Source organism: Eubalaena glacialis, chromosome 1, assembly GCF_028564815.1.
Source record: "Eubalaena glacialis isolate mEubGla1 chromosome 1, mEubGla1.1.hap2.+ XY, whole genome shotgun sequence".
Lineage (NCBI taxonomy): Eukaryota > Metazoa > Chordata > Mammalia > Artiodactyla > Balaenidae > Eubalaena > Eubalaena glacialis.
In genome coordinates, this window is record NC_083716.1 from 236,511,041 (window position 1) to 236,530,318 (window position 19,278).

A 19,278-nucleotide genomic window follows, 5' to 3' on the forward strand; every position below is an offset into this window, starting at 1 on the left:
CCATTTGGTGGGTCCTTTCAATATAAAGAATTATGTCTTCTCCTCTGTAAATTTTCCTATTATTTCTTTTTCTCCATTTTCCTCCCTGCAACAAATATTACATAAATGGCAGAGCACCAGATTGATCTGACCTTTTCTCTTGTATTTTCCATCTCTCCTTTACTTGCTTGCACTATGTTACAGAAGATTTCTCTATCTTTATCTTTCACAATTAATTTGGTTTTCAGTTATGTCCATTTATTATTTGGATTTATTTAGAATTTTAGAGGTGTTATTATTGTTCTGCTTTTTTGAGCATGCTCTTATCTTCCCAAGATTCCTTCTTATTTTATATTTTATTTGCTCCTTTCTTATTTTTAGTAGTCACTTTGTTCAGGGAAATTATTTTAGATGCAACACATCTTCAAATACACCAGTGAGTTATCTTTTCCAAGTTCACGTTTTTCCTCAAAATTCTGAAAAGCAGTAAAAAATATGGATTCCCAGTTCCATCCTGGGGTTGAGGAAGAAGCAAGAAACTAGTAGTTTGGGAAAGTCTTCAAGTGATTCTGATAATATCCAAGTTTGAGGAAAAACTAACTGCTCTAGAAAAAGGTTTGGTAACCTATAGCACACGAGTCAAACCTGGCCCACTGCTTATTTTTGTAAATAAAGTTTTATTGGAATGCAGCCATGCCCATTCATTTACATACTGTCTATGGCGGCTTTCACAATACAATGGCCACACTGAATAGTTGGGACAGGGACCATATGGCCTGCAAAGCCTAAAATGATGATGATAAAGAAAAGGAAGAGGGACTGTTTCTTTAATTTCTCTTTCTGATCTTTAGTTGTTAGTGTATAGGAATGCAAGAGATTTCTGTGCATTAATTTTGTATCCTGTAACTTTACCAAATTCATTGATTAGCTCTAGTAGTTTTCTGGTGGCATCTTTAGGATTATCTATGTATAGTATCATGTCATCTGCAAACAGTGACAGTTTTACTTCTTCTTTTCCAAGTATTCCTTTTATTTCTTTTTCTTCTCTGATTGCCATGGCTAGGACTTCCAAAACTATGTTAAATAATAGTGGTGAGAGTGGACATCCTTGTCTTGTTCCTGACCTTAGAGGAAATGCTTTCAGTTTTTCACCATTGAGAATGATGTTTGCTGTGAGTTTGTCATATATGGCCTTTATTATGTTGACGTAGGTTCCCTCTATGCCCGCTTTCTGGAGAGTTTTTATCATAAATGGGTGTTGAATTTTGTCAAAAGCTTTTTCTGCATCTGTTGAGATGATCATATGGTTTTTATTCTTCAATTTGTTAATATGGTGTATCACATTGATTGATTTGCATATATTGAAGAATCCTTGCATCCCTGGGATAAATCCCACTTGATCATGGTGTATGATCCTTTTAATGTGTTGTCGGATTCTGTTTGCTAGTATTTTGTTGAGGATTTTTGCATTTTTATTCATCAATAATATTGGTCTGTAATTTTCTTTTTTTGTAGTATCTTTGTCTCATTTTGGTATCAGGGTGATGGTGGCCTTGTAGAATGAGTTTGGCAGTGTTCCTTCCTCCGCAATTTTTTGGAAGAGTTTGAGAAGGATGGGTGTTAGCTCTTTTCTAAACGTTTGATAGAATTCACCTGTGAAGCCATCTGGTCCTGGACTTTTGTTTGCTGGAAGATTTTTAATCACAGTCTCAATTTCAGTGCTTGTGATTGGTCTGTTTATATTTTCTATTTCTTCCTGGTTCAGACTCGGAAGGTTATGCTTTTCTAAGAATTTGTCCACTTCTTCCAGGTTGTCCATTTTATTGGCATATAGTTGCTTGTAGTAATCTCTCATGATCCTTTGTATTTCTGCAGTGTCAGTTGTTACTTCTCCTTTTTCATTTCTAATTCTACTGATTTGAGTCTTCTTCCTTTTTTTCTTGATGAGTCTGGCTAATGGCTTATCAATTTTGTTTATCTTCTCAAAGAACCAGGTTTTAGTTTTACTGATCTTTGCTATTGTTTTCTTTGTTCCTATTTATTTCTGCTCTGATCTTTATTTCTTTTCTTCTACTAACTTTGGGTTTTGTTTGTTCTTCTTTCTCTAGTTCCTTTAGGTGTAAGGTTAGATTGTTTATTTGAGATTTTTCTTGTTTCTTGAAGTAGGATTGTATTGCTATAAACTTCCCTCTTAGAACTGCTTTTGCTGCATCCCATAGGTTTTGTATTGCCGTGTTTTTGTTGTCATTTGTCTCTAGGTATTTTTGATTTCCTCTTTGATTTCTTCAGTGATCGCTTGATTATTTAGTAACGTATTGTTTAGCCTCCATGTGTTTGTGTTTTTTACATTTTTTTCCCTGTAATTTATTTCTAATCTCATAGTGTTGTGTTGGAAAAGATGCTAAATACGATTTCAATTTCCCAAGGCTTGATTTATGACCTATGGTCAACTAATCTATGACAAAGGAGGCAAGGATATACAATGGAGAAAACACAGTCTCTTCAATAAGTGGTGCTGGGAAAACTGGACAGCTACATGTAAAAGAATGAAATTAGAACACTCCCTAACACCATACAGAAAAATAAACTCAAAATGGATTAAAGACCTAAATGTAAGACCAGACACTATAAAACTCTTAGAGGAAAACATAGGAAGTACACTCTTTGACATGAATCACAGCAAGATCTTTTTGACCCACCTCCTAAAGTAATGGAAATAAAAACAAAAATAAACAAACGGGACCTAATGAAACTTAAAAGCTTTTGCACAGCAAAGGAAACTATAAACAAGATGAAAAGACAACCCTCAGAATGGGAGAAAATATTTGCAAATGAATCAATGGACAAAGGATTAATCTCCAAAATATATAAACAGCTCATGGAGCTCAATATTAAAAAAACAAACAACCCACCCAATCAAAAAATGGGCAGAAGACCTAAATAGACATTTCTCCAAAAAAGACATACAGATGGCCAACAGGCACATGAAAAGCTGCTCAACATCACTAATTATTAGAGAAATGCAAATCAAAACTGCAATGAGGTAACACCTCACACCAGTTAGAATGGGCATCATCAGAAAATCTACAAACAACAAATGCTGGAGAGGGTGTGGAGAAAAGGGAACCCTCTTGCACTGTTGGTGGGAATGTGACCATTGTTTTGGTTTGTGACTTCTCTACTTGAATCCACAATTGAGATGCTGTCAGAATATAGCATCCACTTAATGACATAAAGCCAGGTGAAAAAAAAATGAAAAGAAAATCACACATATAATACTTGATAAAAATATGTATTAGAATGTGTAACAAACTAAGCAAATTGTCTAAGTTTAGTATAATGAGAAGGTGAGAATGTACAACTCTTGATAGGGAAAACCCCCTAAAACTACTTTAAAAGTGGATCTAGAATGAGAATTACAGAATCATTTTAAAGAACAATGTTAAAAGCCAGTGATCTAAATTGACTCAAGATGTAAGTGCTCAAAGCCATGACTTTATATTATCTACTTTGTGTCAAAATAAAGAGATAAGAATTCCCTTTATTTAATCATTGAAAGAAGTATCCAATTCTCATATTTTTCAGGTAATGTCTTACATTCCTAGTGTTATGAAATAGAAGTTTAAAACTCACACAGAGATTTTTACCTGATCTCTCCAATGACTACCCTAAAGTCCATTGTTTTCGTGAAGATGTTCAAATGCATCTCTGCTACAAATGACCCAAATTTCTTTGTCTCTGATGAACGTGTAAAATTGTCTTGAAGTCTTGCTTTAATGTTATGATTTTTTATCAGTGAATCATATGAAATCCCCCCACTACATTGTTCTTATGGTAAATCATAGTATATTTTTTTCATAGATTCACACATACAAACTATATTTTAGCTGGGCCTTTTCCCCTTTGAATCCCTAAAAGTGAATTAATGAGTAGGCAACTCTGACTGGTGTCCTGGCAAAGCTCTACACAAAGTGTTCAGCCAACTTCATAACACGTCCATGATCTACAAGTGAAACAGAAGTCTCCCAGCACTCATCAGATTTTTTGTAATTGGCATGGCACTCTGTCCCACACCTTCTTTCTCTACATTTCTTTACTGATGTTACATCCATCTTTTGAGACAGAAGTAAGGACTTGATTATCCCATTGAACAGATGGGGACTGAGGTCCATCCCTTAATGACTCTCCCAAGCCATCCTATGTGAATGAAGAAGCTGGCAATAAGGTTTCTGGATTCCTCCGGGTGTGTGTTTCTCCTATTACACCACGCTGGGCTGTTAATATGTGTGTATTCACGCGTGTTGCTTGAGATAGACTTTCTCTGACAAAAATACATTTGGGGTCATTTGTAGCTTCTTTCGCTAGTTGCTTTTGAATTTGAAGGTTATAATATATTTAGATTCTTATGTTAATGAGTAGCTTTTCCTTTGGGCTAAAACATCTTTTTCCTGTTTAGCAACTTTGGTCATATGGCATTCAAATTTGTTAACTCACCGCATAAACAGCAACTCATTGAAAAATAAATTACAAATATTAAAGGGAAATAGAGAACATAATAATATACTATATATGGAAATACATCAGCTGTAGAATAATGCATCTTAATGAAGGCTTCCCATGTGAATAAACCATTATATTTACAAGCTTTCCACAGTTAATGACCCAGAACTGGTTAACGAAACCTAAGTTTATAGCAAGGTCCCCCGTCAGCAAAAATATACATATTAATAATTGATGTTGCTGTAAAAATAGGACATAAGATGATGACTCCTGGGTTTGTGGAGAAATAGGACTCCATGGTCCATTAACTTAAAATGCTTATCTAATGTTTGATGGGCTTTGCCTTTAAAAATCCTTGGTCAAATTAGTAAGATAAAATGGACATTTGTCCAAATGACAATCTGTTCAATTTATCAGTCACAAATCCCCTTGCAAATAAGCGATTTAATGCTGGCAACTTCCCGGAGGAGCTCATGGTCTTGGGGGTACTGTAGTAACTTAAGGCGAGGAGGGAGCAGTGAGGGGAAGGGAGAGGGTCTATTCCAACAAATGACTGCCGTGGTCAGTGCAGAGATTAATCAGCTCCACGCAGCCCCCGGTCGGTCATCATTAGGGAGCACTCAGAGCCGCCCCACCAGCCCATGGGCTTGCGCTGCGCGCTTCCTGCACTAATTTTACACGTGGAATGCCTCATGCTGTGGAGTAAACTGCTCTTCGGTTGGTCCGTTTTAAGATCGTGTGCGTGCGTGTGCGTGTGTGTGGACGTTCCCCAGTTTATAAAAATAAGCTCTTTTGTTTCACCACTTCATTTCACAGTAATATATCTATACTTGTATATCTGTGTTTATATAAACACATCTACTCAGAAAGAAGAACCCAGCAAGAAGAAGTGGAAAAAAAGTTGTGGGGAGAGTCAGAGCTGATGGTTTTCATTTTTTTTTTAATTTTTAAAAATTTATTTATTTATTTATTTAATTTTTGGCTGCGTTGGGTCTTCATTGCTGCGTGCGGGCTTTCTCTAGTTGCCGCGAGCGGGGGCTATTCTTCGTTGTGGTGCACGGGCTGCTCATTGCGGTGGCTTCTCTTGTTGTGGAGCAAGCACGGGCTCTAGGCACGTGGGCTTCAGTAGTTGCAGCATGTGGGCTCAGTAGTTGTGGCTCACCAGCTCTAGAGTGCAGGCTCAGTAGTCGTGGTGCACGGGCTTAGTTGCTCCGTGGCATGTGGGATCTTCCCGGACCAGGGATCAAACCTGTGTCCCCTGCATTGGCAGGAGGATTCTTAACCACTGCACCACCAGGGAAGCCGGCCGATGGTTTTCTTTTGCCCTCTGCTCATACTACAGCTATGGTAAATCTTTATTTTAGGATGCCACAACTTCAAATGGGTGCAAAACAATTAAAAATAGAGCAATTTCTAGCCCGTTAAATCTACTTTCTAGAAACTTGTAGTAGTTTTAAGATTTGCTTAATTAAGAGCTGGAATAGAACTGTATAGTTGAGCCTGTAATCGATTAGTGGTGGGAGCCAAATTTGCTACTTTTGTGTCCTACATTCTTTAAAAATGTTTTAAAATAAACACTTCCACAGCACTTAAAGTTTGCGAGACACTATTTTAACTGGTTTACACATATTAACTAATTTATTCCTCATAATAAGTAGCCTATGTATGAGTACCATTACTATCTTCATTTTCTATATGCAGAAACTGAGGCACAGAGAGGTCAAAGAACTTGTCCAGGGTCACACAGCCAGGAAGTGGCAGACTGGGGCTTTGACCCAAAGCATGTACCTCCAGAATCTCTGCTCTTACCCTGTATGCTTTCTTGTATCTCTTCACTGATAGGTTTCTTCTGGCTTAAAATAGTTTGTCTGAAAATGGTTTTTTATGGGTACTATAGATCATACTTTTCAAAAATATACATTTGTAATTTTAATGGATATTGCTGAGCTGCCTTGCAAAGAGGTTGCAGGATTGCTTTACTCTTCCCCCCAACAGTGTACGATAGAGCCTTTTTTCCCACACCTTGCCAACATTGTGACCTTAACCATTTTGATCTTGGCCAACTTAAATAGATAAAAAATGGCAATTTAATAAGCATTTTTAAATATGAGTGATGTGAGCATTTAAACCCACAATTAGAAGCCATTTCACAAAATAACAGTGGGGGCTTCCCTGGTGGCGCAGTGGTTGAGAGTCTGCCTGCTAGTGCAGGGGACACAGGTTCGAGCCCTGGCCTGGGAAGATCCCACATGCCGCGGAGCAACTGGGCCCGTGAGCCACAACTACTGAGCCTGCGCATCTGGAGCCTGTGCTCTGCAACAAGAGAGACCACGATAGTGAGAGGCCCGCGCACCGCGATGAAGAGTGGCCCCCGCTTGCCGCAACTAGAGAAAGCCCTCGCACAGAGACGAAGACCCAACACAGCCAAAAATAAATAAATAAATAAATAAATTTAAAAAAAAAAAAGAAAACTTTAAAAATAAAAAAACAGTGAACACTGACCTAGTGCTCACAGGGTGCAGTGTGTCAGACACTATTTTAAATGCTTTACAGATACCAATTTCTTTAATACTTAACACACATCTTTGCCTGGGTGCTAGCACTATCTCCATTTTGCATATGTGGAAATCGAGGCACCAAGAAGCCAAGACACCACCTCAGTTCGCACAGCGAGTAAATGGTGAAACCAGAATCTGAACCCAGGCAGGCTGGCTCCAGAGTTCCCGGCCTTAACCATTCTACTATGCTGCAGTAAAGGACTTTGTAATGGGCCCTAATCTGAGACAAATAAGGGCAAATGTCCTGCCCTAGAGTAGGGATAAAAGAATCCTGGGATCAGGTGACAAAGGGAGAGAATTGTTGTGCTCATTAAGTTTCTGACGACCTGGGGACCCAGGGCAAGAATAAAGCAGAATAAGAATAACAATAAATACTTCCCAGAAGTAAACCCACGCACACATGGTCAGTTAATCTACGGCACACATAGGAGGCACAAACATACAATGGAGAAAAGACAGTCTCTTCAACAAATGGTGGTGGGAAAACTGGACAGCTACGTGCAAAAAAGTGAAACTGGACCCCTATCTCACACCATACACAAGAATAAATTAGGGACTTCCCTGGTGGCGCAGTGGTTAAGAATCTGCCTGCCAATGCAGGGGACATGGGTTCGATCCCTGGTCCAGGAAGATCCCACATGCCGCAGAGCAACTAGGCCTGTGCGCCACAACTACTGAGGCTGTGCTCTAGAGCCCCTGAGCCACAACTACTGAGCCCACACGCCACAACTACTGAAGCCCACGCGCCTAGAGTCCGTGCTCCACAACAAGAGAAGCCACCACAGTGAGAAGCCCGCGCATTGCAATGAAGAGTAGCCCCCACTCGCCGCAACTAGAGAAAGCCCACGCGCAGCAACGAAGAACCAACACAGCCAAAAAGATAAAAAAATTAAAAAAAAATAAACAGTTTAAAAAAAAAAGAATAAATTAAAAATGTATTAAAGACTTTAATGTAAGGCCTGAAACCATAAAACTCCTAGAAGAAAACATAAGGCAGTAAACTCTTTGACATCAATCTGAATATTATTTTGGACTTCTCTCTGCAGGCAAGGGCAACAAAACCAAAAATAAACAAATGGGACTACATGCTTTTGCACAGCAAAGGAAACTATCAACAAAACTAAAAGGCCACCTACTGAATGGGAGAAAATACTTGCAAATTATGTATCTGATAAAGGGTTAATATTCAAAATATATAAAGAACTTATACAATTTAATGTCAAAAAACAAACAGCCCAATTAAAAAATGAGCAGATGACATAAACAGGCCTTTTTCCAAAGAAGACATACAGACAGCCAACAGAGACACATGAAAAGATGCTCAACATCACTAATCGTCAGGGAAATGAAAATCAAAACCACAATGAGATATCACCTCACACCTGTCAGACTGGTGATTATCAAAAAGCCAAAAAAAAATAACAAGTGTTGGTGAGGATATGGAGAAAAGGGAACCCTTTTACACTGCTGGAATGTAAACTGGTGCAGCCACTATGGAAAACAATGTGTAGATTCCTCAAAAAATTAAAAATAGAACTACCATACAATCCAGCAATCCCACTTCTGGGTATTTACCTGAAGAAAACAAAAACACTCACTCGAAAAGATACGTGTTCACTGAAGCATTATTTATGATAGTTGACATATGGAAGCAACCTAAGTGTCCATCCATAGATGAATGAATAAAGAAGATGAATAAATGAATATATATATAATACACACACACACACACACACACACACACACAATGGAATATTATTCAGCCATAAAAAAGAATGAAATTTTGCCATTTGTGGCAACATGGATGGGCCTGGAGGGTATTATGCTAAGTGAAATAAGTCAGACAGAGAAACACAAATACCATATGATTTCCTTATACATGGAATCTAAAAATCAATACACATGGACATCAAACCAAAACCGAAACAGACTCATTCTTACAGAGAACAAAGTGGTTGCCAGAGGGGAGAGGGAGACTGGGGTGGGGGGGCGGGGAGGGGGATGCCAGGAGAAGTAGGTGAAAGGGATTAAGAGAAACAAACTTTCAGCTATAAAATACATAAGTCACAGGAGTGAAACGCACAGCATAGGGCATATAGTCAATAATATTGTAATAACTTTGTGGGGTGACCATTTCAAAATGTACATAAACGTCAAATCACTATGATATATACCTGAAACTAATATGATCCTGCATGACAATTACACTTCAATAAAAAATACTTAAAATCAAACTAAAGGTTCCCAGTTAACTAGACTGTAAGATCTCATTTAACAGAAAAGAAAATGGTGAGTTTTCTTTTTTTCCCAAAGCATCTTGAGGTGGACTTTTGAATCACAAAAATTATTCAGGGTGTCCTCCTCGGGCTCTGATTCCCTTACTCAACCTAAGAGCCTTTCATGCATGCCTATATCAGGATCACTGCTTTTCCTGGTTTGCAAACATTTTCCTGGTGCAACACACACAGTGCACGTGGTGGGCAGTGCCCGCTGCCCTAGGGATCTCCGAATTCTCCCTCTGCAGCTGGGTAAGACTCAGACCCTGTTGGGCTGTTCCAATGGCACTGCTTTTCCAGATCGCACTTTTAATAGACTAATTTCAAGTTCATAAATCTGAGTGAGACAGGCTGGGACCTGGGACCCTCTGCTGCAGTGCTTGCGCCTGGACAAACGTCTCCTCAAGCAACAAAAAACAAAGAAACTATAAGGGACTAAAAATAACTGCATGCATGCACAGTTGGGGCGAATCATGAACAACCAGATACATAAAGACCCAAAACCCAACTGCCACTTCTGAGGAGCCGGCAGCAAAAGCAGGGTGTCGGGAGCAAAAGTAGGGTGCTGAGCATGCCCCCGGCACACCACACCACCAAAGGGGTGGGCAAAACAACTAAGCCACCCCTCCAGCCCAACCCCTGGACACACCCCTACCCTCACCTCCTACAAGGAACCAGCTCGCCCGCACTCAGGGAGTGAGCAAGGGCACCGTTACTTGTTTTCGCCCCCTCCAGCTGCAGCAGGGGCCCCAATAACGCCTAGCCTGAATTTCTTTGGGCCTCTTATCAATTTCTATTGATTAAGGAGGCTAAGAATCCTGGTCGGTAACACGAGCAGCAAATAACAAGGGCCAAGTTAGTTTATATTTTGAAATCAGCGGCACGCATGTGTTAGGCAACAACTTATTTTGAAATATTTTGTTTTGTTACATAGAGATGTCATGAGGCATCGTGATAGTTTTCCTTTGTACAAAATCATTCAGTTATCGGGACAAAGTGATGTAAGTTTCCAAGACGATGACCATCAGCCACCATTCCTTGAAGGCAACCCGTCTAAGCTCTAGGCTGCGTCCGGAAGCCCTTCTAACAGCTCTGTGAAATAGATAGCACTATCCTGCTCTTACAGAAGGAGAAACTGAGGCTCAGGAGGAGGGTGAGTGAGTGGCTCAAAGTGTCCCCCCCCCGACCCACGTGGTAGAGGGGCCACCCCAGACACCTGCCTCTCCATCCACCTGGCAGGCCAACCCTTCAAAGGCCAAGGGGAGACGTGCACTCATTTCTAAGATGCTGCTGTCCCCAGACACTTAGGGAAACAGCCTTTTTTTGCATTTAAAAAGTAAAATAGGGGCTTCCCTAGTGGCGCAGTGGTTGAGAATCTGCCTGCCAATGCAGGGGACACGGGTTCGAGCCCTGGTCTGGGAAGATCCCACATGCCGCGGAGCAACTAGGCCCGTGAGCCACAATTACTGAGCCTGCGCGCCTGGAGCCTGTTGCTCCGCAACAAGAGAGGCCGCGATAATGAGAGGCCCGCGCACCGCGATGAAGAGTGGCCTCCGCTCGCCGCAACTAGAGAAAGCCCTCGCACAGAAACGAAGACCCAACACAACCATAACTAAATAAATAAATAAATAAAATAAACCCAAAGTTTAAAAAAAAAAAAAAAGTAAGCTGAAATAAACATTTAAAAAAAAGTAAAATAAAACTAAAACAAAGCAAAACAAAACCCCATAAATCATGGCAAATCTGTTTTTTAATACATTTATTTCTAGAAACAACCAAAGGTCATTTGGAGCCAAATATAATGAATAATGCACAGGACCAAGCTGGATGCCATGGTTTGGGGTTGAAATCAAAGTGTGATCGTAAAGACCGCTTCACTTTGATCCTTCACTCATTTTGGCTTTGACAGCAGTTCCCAAAGAGGAGCCCCTGAGGGCCCCGGACCAAGGGGAGCCTCAGGAGGGAGCCGTCTTTCGGGAGCATTCATTGGGTGCCCAAGCTCCTACCTGGGGTTATTTGTTAATAAGAAATGAGTCTAATTTATTGACCAAAAAATAATCTATAATGTAGCTTGTTTCATGTTAGAATTTGAAAGTGAGCAGGGTGTTACGGTGTTTTGAGGATTTAGCTGATGCATTTCAAAGTGACAGTTCTTCATGTTTAATAAGTGTCCCCTAGTGTTCTTTATTATAATGCAAACATTGATAGCTTCAGGGTAACATAAAATACACCATGGTCATGGCTGTAGGACACATTATTTCAAAGGGGCCCACAGAATGAAATGTATTATATTCATTAAGTGTCCTCCTTCATCCACTCCGTTGGCTCTGCCAATTAAAATAACTGCACATGAATTTTTAGAGTGCTATTTGTTTTCCTTTGTAGATTTTAGAATATAAATATTTAAAATGGCAATATCAAAAAATAATTTATATGACAATGGTAAAGGCAACATTTAGTCAGGAACTGAGGACATAATGATGTCGTTTGCTCTAATTCTCATTTCAGTTACTAAATAGTCACCCCTGGAAATAGGCCAAGCTTCCCACAAAGATACAAATACTGTTTTGATCAGAGAAGTCAATGGTTTATACACTGATATGATGTAACAAAGTAAAATAATGGAAAAATGAAATTTTAAAATGAGTAGACACTATCTTAATTAGTGATATAGTGAAAAATGTATTTAATTGAAAACATTCCCAGGATTTAGGGTAATGGATTTTTATGGTTATCAGCCAGCAAACAGAAGATACCATTCTTTTAAAAACTGAATCCATATATTTCTCAATGGTGTAAAATTTCATAGAACATGTAATACCAAGAGAAGACATGCTTGGGAAAAAAGCAAACTGGAGAAAGTCGCATTTAATACGAAACAGACAAGCTGTCCTCTTTTTACTATCCAAACTCTGTACTGCTGAAAAATTAAAACAGACTTCCTTTATTTGAGCTCAGCATATACAAACGACAAAGTAAAACAGAAAAATTACAGTAAAAAACATGTTACTCTATCTTTACGTGGTACCAGTGTAAGCCATTAAAAACCTTAGGTTAAAAAAATAGCATTTGGCCATTCCCTAAGTTTCTGGCCTGTTACGCATCATATTCAGTAAATGTCGGCTGAATTAAATTAAATGGAAGTGGTTGAGTCAAACTGCTGCTTACATAAAATTTCATGTTAAACTTAGATTATCTTAGATTGAATCTTCTGACTGCTAGTTTAATTTTTAAAGTAGAAAATTGGAGATAACCATTGTTTTTATCATTACATCTCATATTTCTGTGTCTCTAATGGGTAGAACAGAGAAACAATTCTGTATCATAACCTGTCCACCTACGTACATACACCAAACAATTTGGAGATCTGAATAGAAAAAATTGATAATATTCTATGGCTGTTTGCTTTTATTTTTAAATGTGTGCCTTTTTTTTTTCCAGTTAATGCAGTAAAATTTAAACATTTTGGAAAATACAATTAAAACAAAAAACTTCCAAAGTTCCGACATGAAAAAAGGAGCACGATATAAACTTTCTTTCCTTTGTATGTGCATGTATGTGTGTATGTATTTAGTTGAAATCCTATTATATGTATAATTCTAAATCCTGTATTTTCACTCTGAGCATTTTCACATCAAAAATGAGTCATAAACATATTTTTTTAATGGTGGTCTATCACTACTTTAAGGTAGGTCCACCATAAATCATTTAACTCCATCCCTACTCTAGAACACTAGGATTGTGTATTTCCAATTTTTTGTTATTAAAAACAACACTGTAGGAAACGTCTATGCACATAAACCTTTATTTCTGATGATTTCTTTAAGCTAGAACTAGAACTCAGGGGGAAGGATATATTTTAATGATTGTGTTGCCTCTTTCAGAAAAGCTGAATCAATTTAACTCACCGTGTATGAGAATAAGCATCTCATCACACTCTTGTCAATAATTATAACTTGATCTTACATTTAGGTCTTTAATCCATTTTGAGTTTATGTTTGTGTATGGTGTTAGGAAGTGCTCTAATTTCATGCTTTTACATGTAGCTGTCCAGTTTTCCCAGCACCACTTATTGAAGAGACTGTCTTTTCTCCATTGTATATTCTTGCCTCCTTTGTCATAGATTAACTGAACCAAGGTGCGTGGGTTTATTTCTGGGCTCTCTATACCGTTCCATTGATCTATGTGTCTGTTTTTGTGTGAAGACCATATTGTTTTGATTACTGTAGCTTTGTAGTATAGTGTGAAGTTAGGGGGTCTGATTCCTCCAGCTCTGTCTTTCTCTCTCAAGATTGCTTTGGCTCTTCGAGGTCTTTTGTGTTTCCATATAAATTCAAAAAATTTTTGTTCTAGTTCTGTGAAAAATGCCATTGGTAATTTGATAGGGATTGCACTGAATCTATAGATTGCCTTGGGTATTGTGGTTATTTTAACAATATTGATTTTTCCAATATAACATGAAAAAACTTTTTCCCCCCAATAAGACAGATATAACTTGCCTTCTATCGTCAGTTCTAACATACATATTTTTCATGGTTTAACATATCTGAAATGTTAAATATACAGGGATGGCTGTATATTACAATCAGGGATGTGTTTTGGTTTATTTGCCCAAACATTTTCTTTTATTTTCAATCATGATGTATCTTATAATGAATAACATCTTCGATTCAATGAAATACAGTATCTCATTTAATTTTTAACTTGTATTTTTTGGCCATTAGTGAATAGTGATGATTCCTATAGAACCATCTCAATATACATTTCCATGTTCAGTGAACTAAAAACAATTTTTAAATTGTGGTGAAAACCACATAAAATTTATCATCTTAGCCATTGGTAAGTATACCATTCAGTAGTGTTGAGTATATTCATATTGTTGTACAACAGATCTGAAAAACTTTTTTTTTTTTGCAAACTGAAACTTTATACCCATTGAACTACTCTTCATTGCCCCTCCCTGAGCTCCTGGCAACCTTCTACTTCCTGTCTCTATGAGTTTGACAAGTTTAGATGCCTCATAAAGATGGAATCATACAGCATGTGTCTTTTTGTGACTGGCTTGTCTCACTTAGCATAATGTCCTCAAAGTTCATCCATGCTGTAGCATGTGTCAAGATTTCCCTCTTTTTATGGCTGAATCATATTGCACCCAGCACAGTTTTGAAATCATAAAGATCTATAACAACTGACAGGGACTCACCCATTTGATTCTCATGGCACCTCAACAACCAAGAAATAAAAGATGGGCTGGGATCCTAGGGGTTTTCAATTCCAAAAATTAATGTTGACTTATTTTTGAAATTCAAAGATCAAAAAGAAATCAAGAACGCAGGTGGTGAAATCAGGGTATTTCTTGAATCATATATGCCACTCTGATATGAGTCACCATGTTTTTTAATAAAGCCTGGACGTCACAATTGAGGTTCCGCACACAGGTGCAGTAAGCGTACACCCCTTCACCAGGGAAAGATGCTCTTCCAAGTGTCTGCACCATGGAGGTGAATCCCTTCCTCAAACAAAATAATTCCTGTTTTCCATTCTGTGCTGACAACAGAGGTGATGCACAGAGGCCGAAGTGCACGTGGAGCAGTCAGGATGCGGGGCTGGAGGAGAATATATGCTATTCTAAAACGATTTACCACGTCGTCTGTCACTTAGAACAGGCCATTATAAAAGTGATGCAAGAGCAAAGAGTGAGTTCTGGGATCAACCAAAAACATGACTATTTAAATTTTCTTTTCTGAGGTCTTAGGATTTAAAGTAAATTAGAAGATCTTATCAGTGATATTACTGTAAATAGAAAAAATAGCATTTGGTCCCACATTCAGGGTATTGCTCTATAACTTTCATCACTTTTGTCTTAAAAAACATGGGGTGGACCCTATGACTTGCTGATAACCATCAGAATAGGACAAAGGTGATGCATACCACTTCCATAATCATTTGTGTGGGATTGTAAGCAGCTCCCCGTCCCCCAGCTCTGATGAAGCAAGCTGCCACATGGAAAGCCCACTTGGCAAGGGGCTGGGGGCTACCTCCAGCTAACAACTGGCAAAAAAACTGAGGCGTTCAGTCTGGCAGCCCATCAGGAACTGAATCCGGCCCACAACCACACAACCGTGGAAGCAGATCCTTCCCCAGTTGACCCTCAGGATGAGACCCCATCCTCAGCCGACACCTTGACTGCAGCCTGTGAGCCTCTGGGCAGAAGACTCAGTCAAGCCCAGACTCCTGACCCACAGAAACCGAGGTAACACACGTGTGTTGTTGCAGCTGCTAAGTTTGTGGCAGTAACTAAGTAATATACCCTTTCAACTCTGATTCAGTAATCACCATGGAGATCATCCAAAAGAAGGCAGCTGTATCAGGGCAAACCCATTCTCAGGACCACGAATACTAACATATATTAACAAAGTGTAGGGCACAGCTGATATTGGTGGGCAGCTCACAGCTTGTCCCACCTTTGGAGCAGCCCGTGTATTCCAGCAGACGTGTAAACAGACAAGACCCTGCTGTCTCTGGATCACCCGGGGCAGGCTTCTAGATAATACAGGTGATTCCATTCTCTTAAGTCACCGGTCATGTATTTTGCTTTCCTTTCTTCTCTCAAAAACTCTCTAAGACACAAGTCTTACAGATTCTATGGCCTTTAAGAAAACCAGATGCTTATTTGTCTATAAGAAAACTTACCATACCCAAGAATATCATCTCCTCTTCTCTCTCTCTTTCAGTTCTCTTGCACTGATGGAAACCTCGCCAAACCTATAAATAAATAAATGGTTACTTGTTTAATACATAAAAAATAAAGAAAACATGGTCATACTGTTTCTCCCATGTAACCTGCACATCCCAAATGATGTAATGATTATGCGGTCAAGGTTGTGCACATGTGTCTGTTGATGGAGTATTTTTCCTTTTGTGATCACAGGCAAAATTTTTAAAGAAAGTATGAATCACAGAAGTGGCCTATACCATTGTCCACTCTCCGAGGACCCAACTGTGGACCCTGATGAGGACCTTTGTCCAGGGCCTCCCTATTGAACAAGGGGTACTAGAGGCAGTTCTGTCCACCCAGGGACAAGACAGGACCCACCCTTGTCCCTGGGAGCAACTGGAGGGTCCACTGCCATCCCAGCAACAGCCTCACACCTGTTAGGATGGCTGTTATCAAAAAGACAAGACATAACAAGTGTCAGCGAGGATGTGGAGAAAAGGGAACCTTCCCGTACTGTTGGTGGGAATGTAACTGGGTGCATCCACTATGGAAAACAGTATGCAGGTTCCTCAAAAAATTAAAAATATAACTACCATATGATCCATAAATTCCACTTCTGGGTGTTTATCTGAAGAAAAGGAAAACACTAATTTGAAAAGATACATGTACCCTCATGTTCACTGCAGTATTATTCACAATAGCCAAGATATGGAAACAACCTAAGTGTCTGTTGATGGATGAATGTATAAAGAAAATGTGATACATACATACAATGAAGTATTATTCAGCTACGAAAAGAAGGAAATCCTGCCATTTGCGACAATGTGTATGAATTTTGTGGGCATTATGCTAAGAGAAATAAGTCACAGAGAGAAAGACAAATACTTTATGCTTTCACTTACATATGGAATGTAAAAATACCAAATGTATAGAAATAGAGAGTAGCTTCAGTGGCTGCCAGGGGCTGGGTGGATGAGAAATGGGTGAAGGTGGTCAAAGGACACAAACGTCCAGTTATAAAATGAATAAATTCTGGGGGTATAATGTACAGCATGGTGACTATAGCTAACAATACTGTATTTTATACTTGCAAATTGCTAAGAGAGTTGACCTCAAATGCTCTCACTACAAGAAAAAATGGCAATTATGTGAGGTGATGGATGCGTTAAGTAACCTTACTGTGGCAATCATTTTGAAATACACACATATATCAAATCACGACGTCGTACTCTTAAAGTTACACAATGTTATATGTCAAATATGTCTCAATAAAGCTGGGGAGCAAAAAGAAATAGCCTATAGTTTTTGTTAGTGAGGTTCCTCTACCTGTATTTCTTCAAGAGAAACTTCTAGATTGCAGGAATGTGGGGCTAAATCTAAGGGTGGCACTTCAGAGTTTTAACAGAAAAATTTCCACTGTAACATGGAGAAATATAACACAGCAACATCCAAGAACTGTACAACTCAAGCTTTGAACTCAGATGCTCATTTAAAACTTTATATCCCATAGAGAACAGACTTGTGGTTGCCAAGGGCTGGGGTGGGGAGGGATGGTTTGGGGATGAGCAGATGCAAACTATTATGTCTAGAATGGATAAACAGCAAGGTCCTACTGTATAGCACAGGGAACTATATTCAGTATCCTGAGATAAACCATAATGGAAAAGAATATGAAAAAGAATATATATATGTATAACTGAATCACTTTGCTGTAGAGCAGAAATTAACACAACATTGTAAATCAACTATACTTCAAAAAAATAAATATTAAAAAACCTTATATCCCCACAGAAACTTGAAAGAAAACAGTCTATCATCTGTCTCTCCCCAGCATCCCCACCACTCCCATTCAAACACAATTAGGGACAAGATTCCTGATCTTCTGGCTCTGCTTTATGTCCTTATACTTACTTTCTCCCCAACCTAACTCTAACTTGTGTCACGTTGCCATCTTCTGCATTTTCCCACGGGCAACCTTAGTCACAATTTGAAAAAAGATGGGGTATAACTCGAGGGTGGTCATCTGACAAAGGGAAGGAAACTTCAAGGGCCTCTTCTGAAAGGACCATCTGTGTTCTGGTTATTAGTGGTGGTCACTGGAGCGTCTGCAAGCTCCCAGGTGTTAACTCTGCTCCCCTTCTATAATTAGCACGTCTGCATGTAAATGTATTTTAAAAAATTCAGTGAGGACTTATATAGCAACATTCTTTCCAACAGTTATCAGTGATCTTTAAAAATATTTCAATAAAATGCCTGAGTTTCATACCTATTTATAACAAAATTTAAAAAAATTTAACGAAGCTTGCTTAACAGTTTCCCCAGGGTAAGATAATCAGTCCTTCTGGAATTTAGGCCAGTCCTACTAAAGGTAGGATGTGGGAATTTTGAGTTTCAGAGCTCACCCCCGCCCCTGGTCTGCATCTCCAGCTGTGTCAAGACACCTTGCCCCTAAGTCCAAAAGCACCCCATTCACACCTTCTGGATACACAGTGCAGCAGTCCCCACGTCTGGTACTCTCTCGCCCAGTAACCTGGCTTGCTTTGCTCTGTATTCTTGAAGATAGATTTGCTTCATGAACATGGCTCTTAGGCGCCCTTGCCGTGCCCTCTCGGCGACCTGGATTAATTTAACAGCCTCTTCTAGGGGGATAGGCTTTACAGGGTATTTCTGCAAAAACATTTAAGATAAATCAATGTTTAAACATGTTCATGACGTCAGCTGATTCCAGAAACATCACATGCTAACTTCTGACACCAGAGAGCCTCCAAACTGCTGATAGACAGTATGATAGCCATTCGATATGAATCATTTTTTCCCATGAATACGTATATTTTGATACTATGCCACATTCACGCCATGGGCCCATACTTAAGTACCCCTTAAGCTCTCCTCTACCGTTTTGAACAAAATACTAATTAGCTCCACAAGGTTTTAGGTTGGCAGCAAATTATACGAGGAATGCCAATAAAATGGATTGAAATAAACTTGAAATTGCTGTCACTGTTTCATTAACTTAATAGTAGAAATGTACAAATTCAAAACATATCTACTATGAGAATTTGAAATGTGAAATATAGATGAAGTCAAATGCTGACTTTAAAATCAATTACAGGATGATCTAGTGAATATGACTAATATTAGAATCATTTTAGGAGTATTTAATTTTATCGTATATTAACGCATATATGTGGAATCTAGAAAAATGGTATAGATGAACTTATTGGCAAAGCAGAAGTAGAGACACAGA

The 19,278-nt window shown here is 39.0% G+C and overlaps 1 protein-coding gene across 1 annotated transcript in view; it reads right to left on the minus strand.

The window, feature by feature from the left end:
• Nucleotides 1-19,278, minus strand: part of IQCA1 (IQ motif containing with AAA domain 1) — a 169,850-nt gene that overhangs the window by 134,549 nt on the left and 16,023 nt on the right. Inside the window, exons 4-5 of the mRNA XM_061206144.1 lie at nucleotides 18,507-18,698; nucleotides 16,007-16,078 (exon numbers count right to left, since the gene is read on the minus strand). Coding sequence (XP_061062127.1) covers nucleotides 16,007-16,078; nucleotides 18,507-18,698 — 264 coding nt within the window. The remainder of the gene's footprint in view (nucleotides 1-16,006; nucleotides 16,079-18,506; nucleotides 18,699-19,278) is intronic.